This window comes from Silene latifolia, chromosome 2, assembly GCF_048544455.1.
Source record: "Silene latifolia isolate original U9 population chromosome 2, ASM4854445v1, whole genome shotgun sequence".
Classification (NCBI taxonomy): domain Eukaryota; kingdom Viridiplantae; phylum Streptophyta; class Magnoliopsida; order Caryophyllales; family Caryophyllaceae; genus Silene; species Silene latifolia.
In genome coordinates, this window is record NC_133527.1 from 191,271,848 (window position 1) to 191,286,725 (window position 14,878).

The 14,878-nt window shown below is 37.2% G+C and overlaps 2 protein-coding genes and 1 long non-coding RNA gene across 3 annotated transcripts; 1 reads left to right on the forward strand and 2 right to left on the reverse strand.

Annotated features, from left to right (window-relative positions):
- Positions 1 to 265: 265 nt before the first annotated feature.
- Positions 266 to 840, reverse strand: LOC141644018 (uncharacterized). Its single transcript, XR_012543872.1, has 2 exons — positions 653 to 840; positions 266 to 526 (listed from the first exon to the last, which is right to left on the reverse strand). It is a non-coding gene; the product is annotated as an uncharacterized LOC141644018 (long non-coding RNA).
- A 205-nt stretch (positions 841 to 1,045) lies between these two features.
- Positions 1,046 to 6,436, reverse strand: LOC141644017 (uncharacterized). The gene is made up of 8 exons (XM_074453427.1): positions 6,196 to 6,436; positions 5,949 to 6,075; positions 5,444 to 5,519; positions 4,652 to 4,724; positions 3,960 to 4,055; positions 3,791 to 3,841; positions 2,417 to 2,791; positions 1,046 to 1,706 (listed from the first exon to the last, which is right to left on the reverse strand). Exons 1-8 carry the CDS (start codon positions 6,250 to 6,252, stop codon positions 1,368 to 1,370), a joined length of 1,194 nt encoding a protein of 397 aa, XP_074309528.1. The 5' UTR covers positions 6,253 to 6,436; the 3' UTR covers positions 1,046 to 1,367.
- Positions 6,437 to 7,738: 1,302 nt separating this feature from the next.
- LOC141644021 (uncharacterized) lies at positions 7,739 to 13,144 on the forward strand. The gene is made up of 8 exons (XM_074453430.1): positions 7,739 to 8,089; positions 9,254 to 9,378; positions 9,678 to 9,715; positions 10,343 to 10,453; positions 10,545 to 10,624; positions 11,878 to 11,914; positions 12,536 to 12,577; positions 12,673 to 13,144. The coding sequence occupies exons 1-8, from the start codon at positions 7,838 to 7,840 to the stop codon at positions 12,756 to 12,758; spliced, it is 771 nt and encodes a 256-aa protein (XP_074309531.1). The 5' UTR covers positions 7,739 to 7,837; the 3' UTR covers positions 12,759 to 13,144.
- Positions 13,145 to 14,878: the final 1,734 nt, after the last annotated feature.

The window sequence follows — 14,878 nt, forward strand, 5'->3', positions numbered from 1 at the left end:
GTTATTTATTTTCTCCGATATTATGATCTCTCTTATTATATACTCTGTATCGTTAAAAGAAAGTAGTTCTTTGAATCTTTGTATGCATTTTTTTAGTTACCAATATGCTCAAGTCTCAACCTCAAGTCGAAAAAAACCAAGAAACGCGTTTGTGTTTATGATTTTATGCGGGAATAACCCTGATGATCACCAAAATTTAAAATTGTGCACAGTGCATACCATATGTTTGAACTTAAAAAACGTTAAAAAAATAAGAGAAGACACGGATATAAAGGCCTTTAGATTTTATTCAAAATGTTGATGACGAGGTACATGGTTCAACTTATTAAAAGCGTAAAGAAAAAAAAACGATAGAAAAATATAAGAAAAGAAAACATCAAACTTAAAAGATAAGTTGATCTTCAGAACAACCACCATGACTTTATTACATGACGCCAACAACACTAGGATGACGATCTAGAGGCCGTCGAGTAAATGCATGGTTACGTTACACAGAAGCGGAAGCATTGTCCCCGACAATCAACTCCTGCATACGGCCGGTCCAACAACACTTGTATTACAATTTAATCATTCTCATAACAAATAATAAATTATGTAAATAAATAAATGGAACGAAGAATGTATAAATTATTATCCACTTGTCATACAATACCTTACAAGGAGCGGCGACCCAAACAGCAGAACTGGGATTCAAACTGTTGAGTTTTGAAATAGCAGCCATTTTGGGTAGGATTATAAGAGAACTTGTATGGTGAAGAATGATCACTTTCTGATATTTGTCTATTGTTATAATAATGCTTTGATTGTCTCTATTTATAGATGTTTTAGCGTGTTGTTATAATCAACAATTTCATCATTTTATTATTTTAATTAGTTTCTGGTTTATTATAAACAAACTAGTAATATTAAATGAATTCATGCATATGTTCCATTCACAAGTGTCGCCTTAAAATCATCAATGTGAAACTAAACTGAATAGATAAAGCTGAAATACGAGTTAATAGAGGTTAGCGGACATAAGCTGAATTAAATTAAAATAAGTTAATAGAGGTAAACTGAACTTAATTAAGCTAAGTTTACTAAAACGAGTTAATTTAAGCAAAAAAAAAGTTAATCTACGGTATGGGGGTGTATGGGGGTTGCCAAATAGAGCGATTGCCTTTTATGGCCACATGTTTGCGCATTCCAACCATTAGCAGGTCGGCCTGACCAGGTTCAGCCATCGGATCGCCACCCCACGACCTTATCCAGATGGCTCCCCAACTAGCTGACCCAGTATGAGGTTACACCATCCCAGGTCTGATCAGGGTTTCCCGTCAATGTTCGACACAAGTTATGTCTAGAGAAAACAAAAAAGAGCAAAACAATCAGTTGTTCACTACCTGAAGTGAAACAGAAAATAATGATGTATACTCTTTCCAGAACGGTAAATGCACCGTAAGTTGTTCATGCAACTTGAATGCGTATTCTTCCCATGATGTCAAAGCTTCAGAAAAGATTTTGGGATCAAAATGCGAGTCCCTGATCGTATTTGAAGATGGATGACAGAAGATTGAAGCATCCAACTTCATGGTGCTTGATAACAAGCATCGTAAGTTGCAAATGTCTTGTTTCTGAGATTCAGATAATTGTATAATATCGCCTGTATTTCTTACACCTTCAGTTTGTGGAAGATTGGACCGACTCCAGTAATAAAATTGTACAGCCTGTTTAAAAAAGGGTAGTTAAGGCATACATTCAGCTGCAACAGTTCCAAGTTAGGAAATAGCAATCGACGAGAATCAAGATTCAAAACCTACAAAGACATTAGGTTCTTGGTAATTAAAATCAATTCCGAATGTCTTTTTAGGATTCTTCGATGCAGAAAAATGGAACAAATTATAACTGATGAAAACACATCACTTAATTTAGACTTTTAGAGCATGTAAACCTCAAGTCTTCTATTCTCTTGGAAATTAGAATGCATCAGTAGAGAAAGTTCATGTGTTACGGTTTAAAATGAGGTGACAAAGCTTCTGAAAACACGTCAGTGTGTCTATCAAGCTCAATTCATAAGGTGATGACAGTCAAAACAACAACAACTAACAATAATAATAAAGCATTAATCTCAAGGTAATTTGGGATGTAGGGTAACATGAAAAGGAATGATAATATCTCTATGGTATCAAACGAGACTTGACGAAGCCAAATCCACAGTCGAGTTCCAAGAATTACATCATATGAAAAACCAAAGACTGCATAATATCCAGAAGTTACTTGTCACCTAAACGTAACAAATGTTTGAACAATTCAAAGGATATGCCTCGTCTGATAACCATCCGGACATGCATGGACACAGTCTTCACATAATCGGGTATTCATCGAGCTGATACAATTTACAAGCAGTAAGTATGCTATGATTAGCCACAGAAAGTACCTGCAGGGCATGTAATAGATTGGCAAATTTTTTGTTGAATAGCGTGTCTCCTCTGGCCAGTCTGAGTGGCTCGGTGAATACATCAGAAACATCAATTGTTGAATTCATTTCATCGCTAGTTTTCCCTTGTGTAGTACTTATATCATATCCCAAAGATAATAGTCTCGCATATCGTATATCGAAGCCTTGTAGCTGATCAGACCCCTCGACAGAAGAAAACCAATACATGTTGCTGGATCCTGGTAAGGGGATACATGACGTAAGTTCGTTATTTGAAAGGGTCTGAGCCACACGGGAGATAAGTTTTTCATCCTCGTCGTATGAGCTGTTGCGGCTGAACCAAATGGTTAAAGTCAGGCGTTCCCCATCAGTTATCTGTTGTACAGCTATTATCAAGAAGAAAAAGAAAAAACAAATCCACAAATCATCCCAAAAGAGCTCCATAAGGGAAACAAAACAGGGATGATTTATAGATACTAAATAACAATGTATAACTCAAAAATGTCTGAATAACAATGAATTAAACTCAAAAGAAAAAGAAGGATCAGAAAGTAATTTAATACTTATATTAAGGAACTACAGTGTATAAAGGATAATACTTATTTTCTGTGAAGTTCTGAATTTTTTGGTCTAAAATGAATCGTTCAAGTGTCGTGTCATGTCAGGCACTTCAAGTGTCGGACGCGCGGCGCGACCAAAGTAAAGCGTCGGAGTAACATTAGGCTATATATATTCTAGTGATTTGCAAAGTGTGCATCTATTCTACCCATTATATACCTATTAAAAGAGAAGGCAGGGTAAAAGAGGACGAAAAAGGTGTGCCAGTGACTGCAAAAGTTCAACCAAGCTCTATCAACAACATAAAAAGACCTTAGAAAATGCATCAAAACACATATAGCGCAGGTTCAAAGTCCGATTTATGACGAAGCAATTCATTACTATGTGGCATTCGCGGCTTGTTCTGATACAACTTCCAACAAGTGCTTAAACCATCAAAACTGTAACGGACTCGACGTATATTCTAGCATATCAATTGCGACGTCATCAAGATAGCCATAGCCATACATGTAGGACAAACTCTCCAGGCCTCCACAAAACAGATGTATAAGTATCAATGCAATTGCGGCTTACAAGTAAACTCTTAAGAAAAATTGACAGGAATTTGTATTGCAATTTTTAAGTTTAAGAGAAGAATGACTATGGAATACATCTTTATAAGAACTTGTGTTGCTTACAAAACTCAAGTTATCGGAGAAAGAGATACGTCATGGTATGTAAAGAGGAAATTGGGTATTAAGAATCCAATGATTATTTAAAAGAATGAACACATAACAACCAGCACAACAGGTAAGAGATAAGTACAATCATAATTACCTCATCGACACAATGTATGTTCCGGTCGTCAGCTGAGTACATGACCAGATCCTGTTAGACAATTAACAAATAAAGTTAGCAAAAACAGTCAATTCAAAGACTACTACAGTTATATAATTCATGGATACGAGTTGTAGAAACTGAATACCAGCGATGAATACTAACTTACCCCAGCCATTGGTACGTAATTTGCTGGTTCTCCATCCTGAAAGTGAAATATGCCCCCACTGAAATTCTCCCCATAGCTGTTTAAATAGCAGACTGCCTTCACAGATAAGAGTGCAAACTAGTGATAACTCTTGAAAAATATACAGATACCCATAATATAAATTGGGCCTTGAACAGGCCCACCATGTCGTATATGAGTATTGGCCAGCATTGTGTTACGTACTTAAGTATGCGTAATATATTACGTTAACAAGAACTCCCTCCGTCCCGGTCATTTGTTTACCTATTCCATTTTTGGGTGTCCCATTTATTTGTTTACTTTTCTATATTAGGAATGTTTCTAATAATTAATTTGATCTTCCACATTCATTATTATCCACTTGTCATAAGAACAACCACAAATAGTCCCTCCTCTCTCCATGATCGTCGTGCCAAAATCAACGGTAAACAATGATCAGGACGGAGCTAGTAGAATAGTTTCTTACTAAAAGTTCTTTTAACCTTGTTGAACAGTGAGTGTGCAGCAGACATATCGTCTTCCTGAACAAATTTCAGTCATATATTGCAATGTTTCCGAGGATCATAAAAAATGGATAGATGTTGCGGAGAAGGTATACAGTCACAATATTTTAGTAACAAATTCTTACTGCACCATTGCACAGCTTAATAAACGAAAAGACATTGCATACACACCGTGAAATCTCGCTGCTTGAGATAGGATCTGTTGTCATCGCTATGCCAACCAATACTCGCTCCTTTAGTCCAGCTATCATACAATAATAAGTTTTACAAATAATGCGAGAGAAGGAAACAAGCTACTGTACCATCATATAGGGAAAATGCAGTTGTAGACCGCAAAACTAGAATGACTGCTAAAAAGAGCTCAAGATTAACTGCTTCATTTTAGTTTTTGAAAGAAATGAATCTTGGGCTGTGAACTATTTTTGCAATAAAATTCAACTATTATAAAAGGTTGTCTAGCACTCTAGCATCATTCGCTTCCTCAAAAACTTTTTTAAGTTTTAGAGTGCAGGACTTTGGGGTATTCCTAGCAGATACATGCTATAATGATATGTACAAGAATCAAGATCCTTTCACCAATCAAGTTTTGAGCAGAAATCGATGTTTTCAAACAACACTATGGTCTATGACCAAACACAAAACAATTCCTTTCAAGAGTTCTGCAGCAGCAAGATGGTGTTAGCAGCATAACTTGGTTGTTTCAGTCAACGGGGTGAAGTACGCAAACACCCATGTCCCCCCCATGGCCCCATATGTTCCAAGTCATTTGCCACAATACAATCTTCGCGGCATGATACAAGAGTGCTCAGACCTCACACGATCATAAAAATCACTCAGTTACAATTCCTAAACTACAAAGTACAGTACAACCTAAAATCTAAACATCACAAAAATAATGGACCAAAAATAAAATTTCCCATAAAAAATGTCAACTTTAGCTAGATAACACAACTGATTCATCACCTGATCAAGCCAGTGAATTCTACAAACAACTCAAACTCACAACCAAACAATTCCTCAACTTTCTCCTTCACCATCTCTATAAACATCAAAATAACAACAATTAGTCTTCTGTAAGGCGATTTTATGATAATATTGTCTAAAACGGATCCCAGCTAGACCAAAACGTTTTACAATATACTTGCGTAAGGCTGTAAGACCGCCTTATACAAGTATTTGTGAAATAACAAATTACCCATTACTCCCTCCGTCCCGGTCAATTGTTGTCCTTTAGTTTTGGCACAAAGACCAAGGAAAGAGGTGAAGGCCAATAACTAAATGACAAGTGGAACAAATTGAATGAGAATGATCAAATTACTCATCAAATTCATTCTTAAAATAGAAAGGACAACAAATGACTGAGACACCCCAATATGGAAAAGGACAACAAATGACCGGGACAGAGGGAGTACTTCAATTCTTCAAATCAACATAAAATGCTAAAAATCAAGGAAAAATAAGAAATAACCTCTAATGGGTATGAAGGGCATGATAAGATGAGGGCAATTAGTGGCAATCAGATGAGAAAGAGTAGTTGAAAATACATTGGGTCTGTACCCAACTGTGCAGTTGCTCTTGTGTATGAACTCCAGTTCCTATTAACAGTAATATCAATTAAAGTTCAAATCATCTATTGGAAGCGGTATTTTCATCGAAGGTAAATAAATGATTAAGACGGAAGGAGTATATACATTGCAAATATAAAAAGGGGTTACCTTGCAAATATGTAAAGGGATGAAATTGTGAATTATGTGACGAGGATGATGTTCCATTGCAAACCCTTGTGTGCTGTTACTGGTTCAAAGTTTGTGTTGTTTGTGAGGGGAAACAACAACCATGGGTGAAAAAGATTGTTGGCCTCGTTTTGTTTGGGGGAACATATGCAAATTTAGTTGATTTTGAGGAAATAAATCAAAAGAGTTTTGGAGATAAAGTTTTGATCATTTATAGAAGTCCAAGAGCATGATTTCATCATAAAATCATAAATAGGAGATTCATCAATAAAATTTTGTTTTTTTGTTTGTGGAGGATGAGAGAATTCATAACCGCTATGTTTTGGATAAATTTTGAGTACACGTGAATACGTGATAGATCGCTATCAGATCAACTACTTAAGGATATTTTATAAGAAATTATAATGGTAAAGTCATTTTGTTGGGAGAAAAAAGTGCGGGTCAAATAGTATTCTTGTTGCGCAAGCTCTCGCTTTAAAAGAAGGCATTTTAGCGGCGAAATACTTAGGTATCTCAAAGTTAATTATCGAAGGTGATAATTTATGTGTTATTAACTTCTTTCGTAGTACTTGACAGATTCCTTAGGAAATTTCTAGTATTATCAAGGATGTGAAATTAGATCTTCATTTATTCGATGAAGTGATAATTAAACATTATTTCCGTAAAGCCAACAAGGTTGCTGACTTTATGGCTTCTATTGGACATTCATGTCCAACTCTTTCGAGGTAATTTAAAAGCCGGTGGCTTCAACTCACTTCACTCATTCGAAAGGATGTGATAAGTTGGTCGTACCTAAAGGATCAATCTAATTTTTAAACTAAACTACAAAAAAAATTAAGGGTGATATGTTCAAAGGGCAAAAGGCATAGTCTAAAGCTATAAATAACCACTTTTCAAGTGAACATTTTAAAGCTGTTTAGAATGGTAACTTGGAAGGATAAATGTGTTAGGACAAAGATAAAAAAAAAGATACGGAGTAGTAAAAAAAGTCTAGAAAACAACACCCAAATTTATATAATTCACTAATGATGTGTCAGCTACGTGACCTACATCCACAGACGAAAGGGATAAATTTTACTGATTGAAGATTTATGAATTCCAGAGTTCATATTCAATTGTTATGTTATGCCTAATCGCTAGAATGCGGCTTAAGTGTGACGTTTGATAGATTCAAGTCATAGTCTAACACTTGGTCGGTGCCACTGCCCGGTGGTATATTGGATCGGATCGGGTACCAGGGTCGAACGTCCTTGACAAATTTCTAAATATTTTGAGTGGATAGTGTGTGCTGAGGCAGGTTGGCTTATGCAACTATGTGACCTTAAGTTGGCCGGTGCCCGATGGTGTATTGGATCGGTTCGGGCAGGGTCGGACGTCCTTGACCATTTTTTAAAGGTTTTGAGCCGTGGGACGGGTCGTGCGGATGGTAGAATGGCGACCCGATTGCCAAGAGGAGCTAACCCTACTTAAAAATCGATTTCAATAGAAAATTTCTTCCCCAATTGAATTGGGTATATTGGGCCCGTATATGTATCAAACTACCGATCATCAATTGGTAAAAAACAATAGAAATTGTGTTCATAATTTTCTCAGAAAAAGTTGAAAGCAAGATCAGCAAACAAAGATGTCAGCAACAACAGCAGTAGCAGCAGCCAAATCCTGTCATCACATTCTTCATACTAGCCGCCATTTTTACCCTTCTACGCTTCCTTCCATTTCCTTCACTTCTTCATCTTCTTCATCATCATCACCAAAATACTTGTCAATTTTCTGCCAAAATAATCCCAACTCTTCAACATTCTCAACAACTCCCATGTCTTCCCAACATTCCTCTTCTTCCTCCATTGATTTCCTCACTTTATGTCATCGTTTAAAGGTACCATCTTTCCTCCTTTCTTCTCTACTTTTGTGTTTTTATTTCTAAAGTTTGCGCCTTTTTTATTAATGGGGTTTACATACTGTAAAAGTTTTTATTTTTTTTGTCAATTGTAGCTAAATTGATTGTGGGTTTCCCGTCTCAATCATTTGTTTACCTTTGATTAAAATACCCGATACAAAGAATAAATTATTGGGACTGAGGGAGTATAAAGGTTGTATCTTTTGTGTTTCTTTCAGTATTTAGGGGAAATGGGGTTATGTGGTAGTTTGTGTTGTGGGTTTCGAAACCCGTATTTGTGAGTTGCCTATACTTCATTGTGTTTCAGAGAACTACTCCTATATGATACTCCGTATTGAAGATAAGGAGTGGACTGATTTCGGAACCCGCTTATGGTGACCTTTTACCTTAGGAGGGAGTGTAATTGAGTAATCAGGATGATTTGGACACTCATCAGTCATCAGTCATCTGCATTGATCATTTTTTTTCCTTTTTTTTCGTGTTGTTCGTCTGCTAGGCAACAACTATGCCGAGTTTGGAAAGTATAATTTGGATTTCATTGTCATTTTGAAATACATTTGTTGCTCATGTACCTTGTTCTTTCGCGTTCATGCGTTGGGATACAAAATGTCGTACATTGAGTGATTGAGGTGAATAAATGCATAATTATGTTTCCATAGGGGTTTTGAAAACCAAGAAAGTATTTGTTTATACTCCTTTTTTTGCTAGTGTTATGACTTTTATAGGGTGTTTTTATGAAAGTATTTGGAAAGAAATAGAGGATGATTGTTTGCCTTTGTTTGCGCATTAATATGGTGCTCAACCCTTAAGGAAGGAAGAAAAAAGTAGGGCTCTATTCCGTTAGGAGTCTTGATGCTTTCTAAAATTTGAATTATTTAAAGGACAAGAGCATCCACTTACCCTCTCATCCTATCCCTCTCCTTAGTCCTTACTAAGTATATGTACAAGTTACGTGTTACTTGCCACAATCTGACTATTCGACTATCCGAGCACAGCATAACGGGGACATAATGAGTACATTGCCGATAGATGATTGGATTAGGGCAAGACACACAATGTCATATTCTGAACCTGTATTGTATTATTCTTAGGGCGTGGGATATTAATAGTGCTCTTGATTTCACCTTTGTCAAATTGGAACAGACCACAAAACGAAAGGGGTGGATTAATCATGGAATTAAGGGACCGGAATCAATTGCTGATCACATGTATAGAATGGCATTGATGGGTCTGATTGCTGGTGACATTCCAGGTGTGAACAGAGAGAGGTATGTTGCGTTACCTACAGTATCTTACTATCTTTATTTCCATTCCAAGGGAGCAAAAATTCTATATTCTTTGGCTCTAGAGTATAACAGATGAAGTAAAATGGCTCATGAAATCATATTTGCTTATTATATTTTGAGTAGCAGTTAGTCGAGACAATCTTGTCCCCCTTCACCCTTGCCTCATCGTAGGGAGAAAGTTTTACGGCATTGGGATTAGGTTGTTGTTGCTGCTATAATGTCTTGTAGGCTGTCCCTTGCTGATGAATTATTAACTCTTCCTTAAACAATTGTTGTAACAGATGTATCAAGATAGCAATTGTTCATGATATTGCTGAAGGTATATCCTTTGCCATGGTAACTTATATCTCTCTTGTCGGCTGGCAGTAGTGCTTAGTATCATTGGATTTTCTGTTACTGTAACGGGGAAAGTAGGCTGGTTCTATCTGATTGGCATCCCAAATTGTCTGCTTTGATGCATAGCAGTAGAATTTCACTGCTATTATGCTGCAAACCTATTTTTTAAAGGGTTCAATTAAGCTTTCAAAGAAATACTACTACATAGGTTCCAACATCTTTTTGATTTCGTGGCGTGATCTTTGGTTTCACAATTTTTCTCATCATAGCACACTACACAATGAGTATTTTCAGTACGAGCTTCTTTTTAACAAAAATCGATCATGTTTGGGTAGGGTATTGTCGAATGCTGGAATTTAGGATGCCTATTGTAAATGATACTGTATAAGTTTGAGCATTCATCTTTAGCTTTAGTTAGCAGGAACCTTTTGAGAGGTTAAGGTAATGGTTTGGTATGACGTTTTATTGACATACTTCGATTCATTTCTATAATGCTAAAACTCAATAAGCAGAGCATTTTGCATTTAGGTGTTACTCTGTCATAAGGTCTTTCTAGATTGTCGAGCATACTCGTTACTCCTTTTTGTTGACCTTTTGATTACGTATATAGCTATTGTCGGAGATATAACACCATCTGATGGCGTACCAAAAGAAGAAAAGAGCAGAAGAGAACAGAAAGCTTTGAATGAGATGTGTGAAGTTCTTGGTGGCGGCATGAGAGGTATGTTGTATGGTCTCCCTGCTTCTCGCATATTGTTAGCTTATTGCTCTCATGTTATGAAGTGAAACTTATATTTTTTGAACTATTGCAGCGGATGAAATTAAAGAGCTTTGGATGGAGTATGAGACCAATTCTTCTTTGGAGGCCAATCTGGTGAAAGATTTTGACAAAGTATGTTGTTTCAGGCATTAATTAATGCCTAACTTGATGAACCAACTTGGCTGGGTGTCTTTTTAGCTCTCATTGTCATGTGTGTTCGTCTAGTTTGTTTCCCTTCATAGATGCTCTACAATCACTTTAAATGCTATGTAAAACCCTTTCAAAATGCTGAAAACTTTGTCAAAGGTTGTGGAAGTGCTAAATTGTGGTGGAACTTCATTTGCAGCAAGCTTCTAGCTGATTGATGCTTGGCTGTTCTTATCATTCTTTTAGTTCTTTTCGTCACTCCTCACTATCTGAATATACCACTTTTTTTTCCTCTTCCACCCTCGTACCTTGGTGTGACGATCCGCACACTTCGAACCCTTAGATTTATTTATGCTTATGTAATTTCATTTCCCTTGTACATTTGTAGTAAGTATTTTCTTAATAGTTTTAGAATAGGTTTCCATAAATAGGTATATCGCTATTCTGAACTAAACTTGTAAAATCAATGTCTCCTGCTACCAGGATGTAATAATCAAATTTCCCTCTTTAGGGAGTACTAGTGAATGAAAATCTACTTCCTACCTTGTGCCTTCGTATTGCTTGTTGTTGCTTTGTTGTGAACGACTCTTTGCCTTCACTTTACTAACAAGCCGTGTTTGTGGGATCGACACTAGGATCCCGACTCACACCCCGAGACCCGAGTATCGTGCTAGTGGGCGATCCCTCACTAGTACGAAGATCCTTGTCGCTTGCATCTTGCCTTGAGACGGGCAAAGGTGCGCGCCACGGTCCGACAAAAGTAGCGGACCGTGACACTTGGCGAGCAGTTGACGAATCATTTTTGTTGAGATTTCAGGTTGATGTATACGGTCTTGTCATATGCTCATTGTGTAACTGCTGTATTTTACCTGTTACATATATAAAGTTACTAATATTAACGTTCATGGAGAATTAGTTTTTTTTCCCAAAGTCGTCAGGCTAAGTGTTTCCTTAAACGCTTGTTTGCTCAGATCCCTTACCGATCCCTTATACCGATATGGCTATATCGACACTCCCTTGGGGCTTATGATGCTTCACATGCACAACTTGAACCAACACTAACATTATTGATTCATATTGCATTCATAGTGCCATATTTTCGTTAATTGACATTGTATTGATTATTTAATAGCGCACTCCCCAAAAAGACTCGAAGATTTTCTCATTTTGTTTTTGTTTTTGTTTCCGCATTTGACTTATTATTCTTCCTTTCTCAACTATTTTTAATGCTCATTCAGGTTGAGATGATTCTTCAGGCCCTGGAGTATGAAACTGGTAAGACTATAAACTTCCATTCGCCTTACAAAGACCTTGTTGCTTTGCTGCAATTCACCAATATAATACGGAGTATTAAGTTTTTCACGCTTTCAAAATGAAGTTGTTTGTTTATGAGCACTTTGTCTAGGCTCGGTATTGAAAGTTGACACAGGTCTACATGAGAAGTATTATTTAGGATACTAGGTGAAAGCCGTGAAACTCTAATACCGTCTCTTGCTGCTCTAGTGTGACTAACAGTAGTTTGCAGGAATCACTGAACTAGTGTCTGCTCTGGTGAGTCGGTAAAATGTGTCAAAGGACAGTGTTTTCTGTGACTATGGACAAGTTAGAGTCTTAGAAAGAGCTTTAATATGCTACACCATTGTATGAGATGGCACCTATTGTGAGTCTTGGCTGAGATGGTCCGGCATGTAGACCGTCTTGTAATAAATTTTTTGGGCGGCTCATAGGTTATCTTCATTGGTTTCAAACATAACCCTTGTAACAGTCAGTATTATGGCTAATAGACTTGAGTCTATGAAGTATGACCTATGAGGATTACTTCATAGTTCACGATTGTTACTTTTAGTCTCGTATAAGAATTTGTATTGATGCATTTATTGATTTTCCATCTGATAGAGCACGGGATGGTTCTGGACGAATTTTTCTTGTCAACAGCTGGTGAGTTCAGATTTCTTCAATTCCCACTAAAATGTCATTATTATTACTAGCCATTTGACATTACATCTTATAATTTCTGTCGATCGACAATTCAGGGAAATTCCAGACTGAGATCGGAAAAAGCTGGGCAGCTGAGATAATATCAAGAAGGAAGACAAAGCCTTCTAATACCGGAAACTAACCGGCTAACCATCCAAACTATTGAAACATTCTGAAGTCTCTGACGACCTCTCAAAACCCAGAGCGGCATTTTAAGTGACTAGTCGTCTAACAACCTCACCGCCTTCAAGTATGAATCTCGAAATAGCTCATATATCAAAGCCTGTGCCATTTTCTCTAACAATTCCAGATATCCTAAGTTTTAGGTTCTAAACTTTTGGTTTTTGACTTTGTTCTATCATCTGTCTTTTACCGGAAATCGAATACTATTCTGCATTTCTGCACAAGAGCTGCTTTTTTTTCCTCTGTTAGCAATAGGGTCCGGCTTTTGCGAAATCACTGGCATCATATAATAAGTTCAGGTACTGTTCTATTGAGAAGAATAGTGAGACCATTTTTTTTTTTTTTGCCAGGTCTTAAATTTTTCTTTCATTGTAAACTTCATATACCTATATAAAAAACATGAAATAGGGTGGTAGTATTCTTGTCTTCTAGATGTTAACTTAATTTTCCGAAAAGATGTGAATAAATAAATAATGGTAAGAGTCAGAATGATGGGGAAATGTCTAAGGTTTGACAAAATCAAGTTGAGCAATTTGACCAAAGAGAGTTATTGATAGTACACAAAATCTCATTCAAGACGGCACATATCCGTCACTCCGGAGTGACGGATACCATTTCCTCTCATAAATGACCCAAATAGAGGAGAGAGGGAAGCACATGGGGGTGCCCTCACCTTGTCCCCCCTAGCCGTTTTGTGAGTGATATTACCCGTCACTTGCTCCGACCCGTCTTCAGCAAGGCTAACGGTTGATAGTAAACAATTGGGATCCTGATTTCTGAAGTCTGACTCATAGTTACGGGAATTTGACTTTTAAAGTCCTAATCTTTATTTAAATGTCTTTGACAAAGCTTAAGTGATTAATTTAATTAATCACATACTAAGTATAGATCTTGCGTGAAAGTACGTTGTTTTTTTTTTTTTTTTTTTTTTTTTTTTTTTTTTTGTGAAAAACCACCCCAGGCGGTATTACCTCGTATTATAAATATCATCGTGGCACAAATCCATAACATATCGAGGGAGCGTACATCCCAAACTCTCCTAACTAGCTGCGAAGAGCAAAGATGAGCTAACTCGTGTGCTACTCGATTATGTTTCCTACTAATAAAAGACCATAAAACCGAATCAAAAACATTACAAAACTCATTAATATCGTCTAAAAGCAAATGGAAATCACTTCTTCCTTGGGATTTCGACTTCAACTCGTCAATCAACGTCTTGCAATCGCTTTCAAAGATCACTCGTTTGCATCCCTTTCGTCTTGCTTCCTTCAAACCAGCCAACACCGCTTCAGCCTCCGCCAACCGCACCTCCATTGTCCCGCATCTATACTCGGTCATCCCCCACAAAACCACCCCTTCACTGTCCCGAGCCACAACACCTATACCTGTCCCCCCACCCCTCCTTAACACCAGCATCTACATTCACCTTCACCCACCCTCTATCCGATTTCTGCCATTGTCCACTCTCCTCCTCCCGCATAACTTCTGCACCAGCCACCCTCATATCGACATTAAGCTCCCTCTTAAGATCTTCCACCCTTCTCACCACCTTGAACATATCCACCACGGCCCCTTCGAATAGTAACTTATTCCGTGCTTCCCACATCGCCCAACATCCCATCATGAAGGTATCTATCTCACTATCCTCAAGCTCCCTCCACACATCCTCCACCCACTCCCTCACCCGCTCATACCCATCCGCCATTCGCACTTCCAAACCCAGCCTATCCCATAGCCCACCCGCCCAACCACAACCCCGAATAAGGTTTTTTAAATAGGAATATTAAAGACGGTAATAATTATACAACTGATATTAACTTAATTTGAAATTTAACTGTAAATTTATTATTATTAATGTTTTGTATTAATCGGTGGAAAATGGAAAGTTCAGTATGATCCAGTTGTAGATATAATATAATGAAAGCCCAATTATAGATATGATATAATAAAAGCCCAACTATAGCCAAATTCATTTAGACGGGAAAATTTGAACATCTCTTATTCTTTTAGTATAAGGGTAATTCTATGTATAAGGGGAATTCTATCTTCAATGTATACAGAACAATATGGGAAATACTA

Bases quoted from the DNA above. Each gene is read 5' to 3' on its own strand.
- LOC141644021 (XM_074453430.1), top strand. From the start codon at position 7,838: ATGTCAGCAACAACAGCAGTAGCAGCAGCCAAATCCTGTCATCACATT. The intron at 9,379-9,677 runs GTATGTTGCGTT...TTGTTGTAACAG, and splicing joins CCAGGTGTGAACAGAGAGAG to ATGTATCAAGATAGCAATTG. The intron at 12,578-12,672 runs GTGAGTTCAGAT...TCGACAATTCAG, and splicing joins ATTTTTCTTGTCAACAGCTG to GGAAATTCCAGACTGAGATC.
- LOC141644017 (XM_074453427.1), bottom strand. From the start codon at position 6,252: ATGGAACATCATCCTCGTCACATAATTCACAATTTCATCCCTTTACAT. The intron at 6,076-6,195 runs GTAACCCCTTTT...TACTGTTAATAG, and splicing joins TCCCTTTACATATTTGCAAG to GAACTGGAGTTCATACACAA. The intron at 4,725-5,443 runs GTGATGAATCAG...ATTGTATGATAG, and splicing joins GAATTCACTGGCTTGATCAG to CTGGACTAAAGGAGCGAGTA.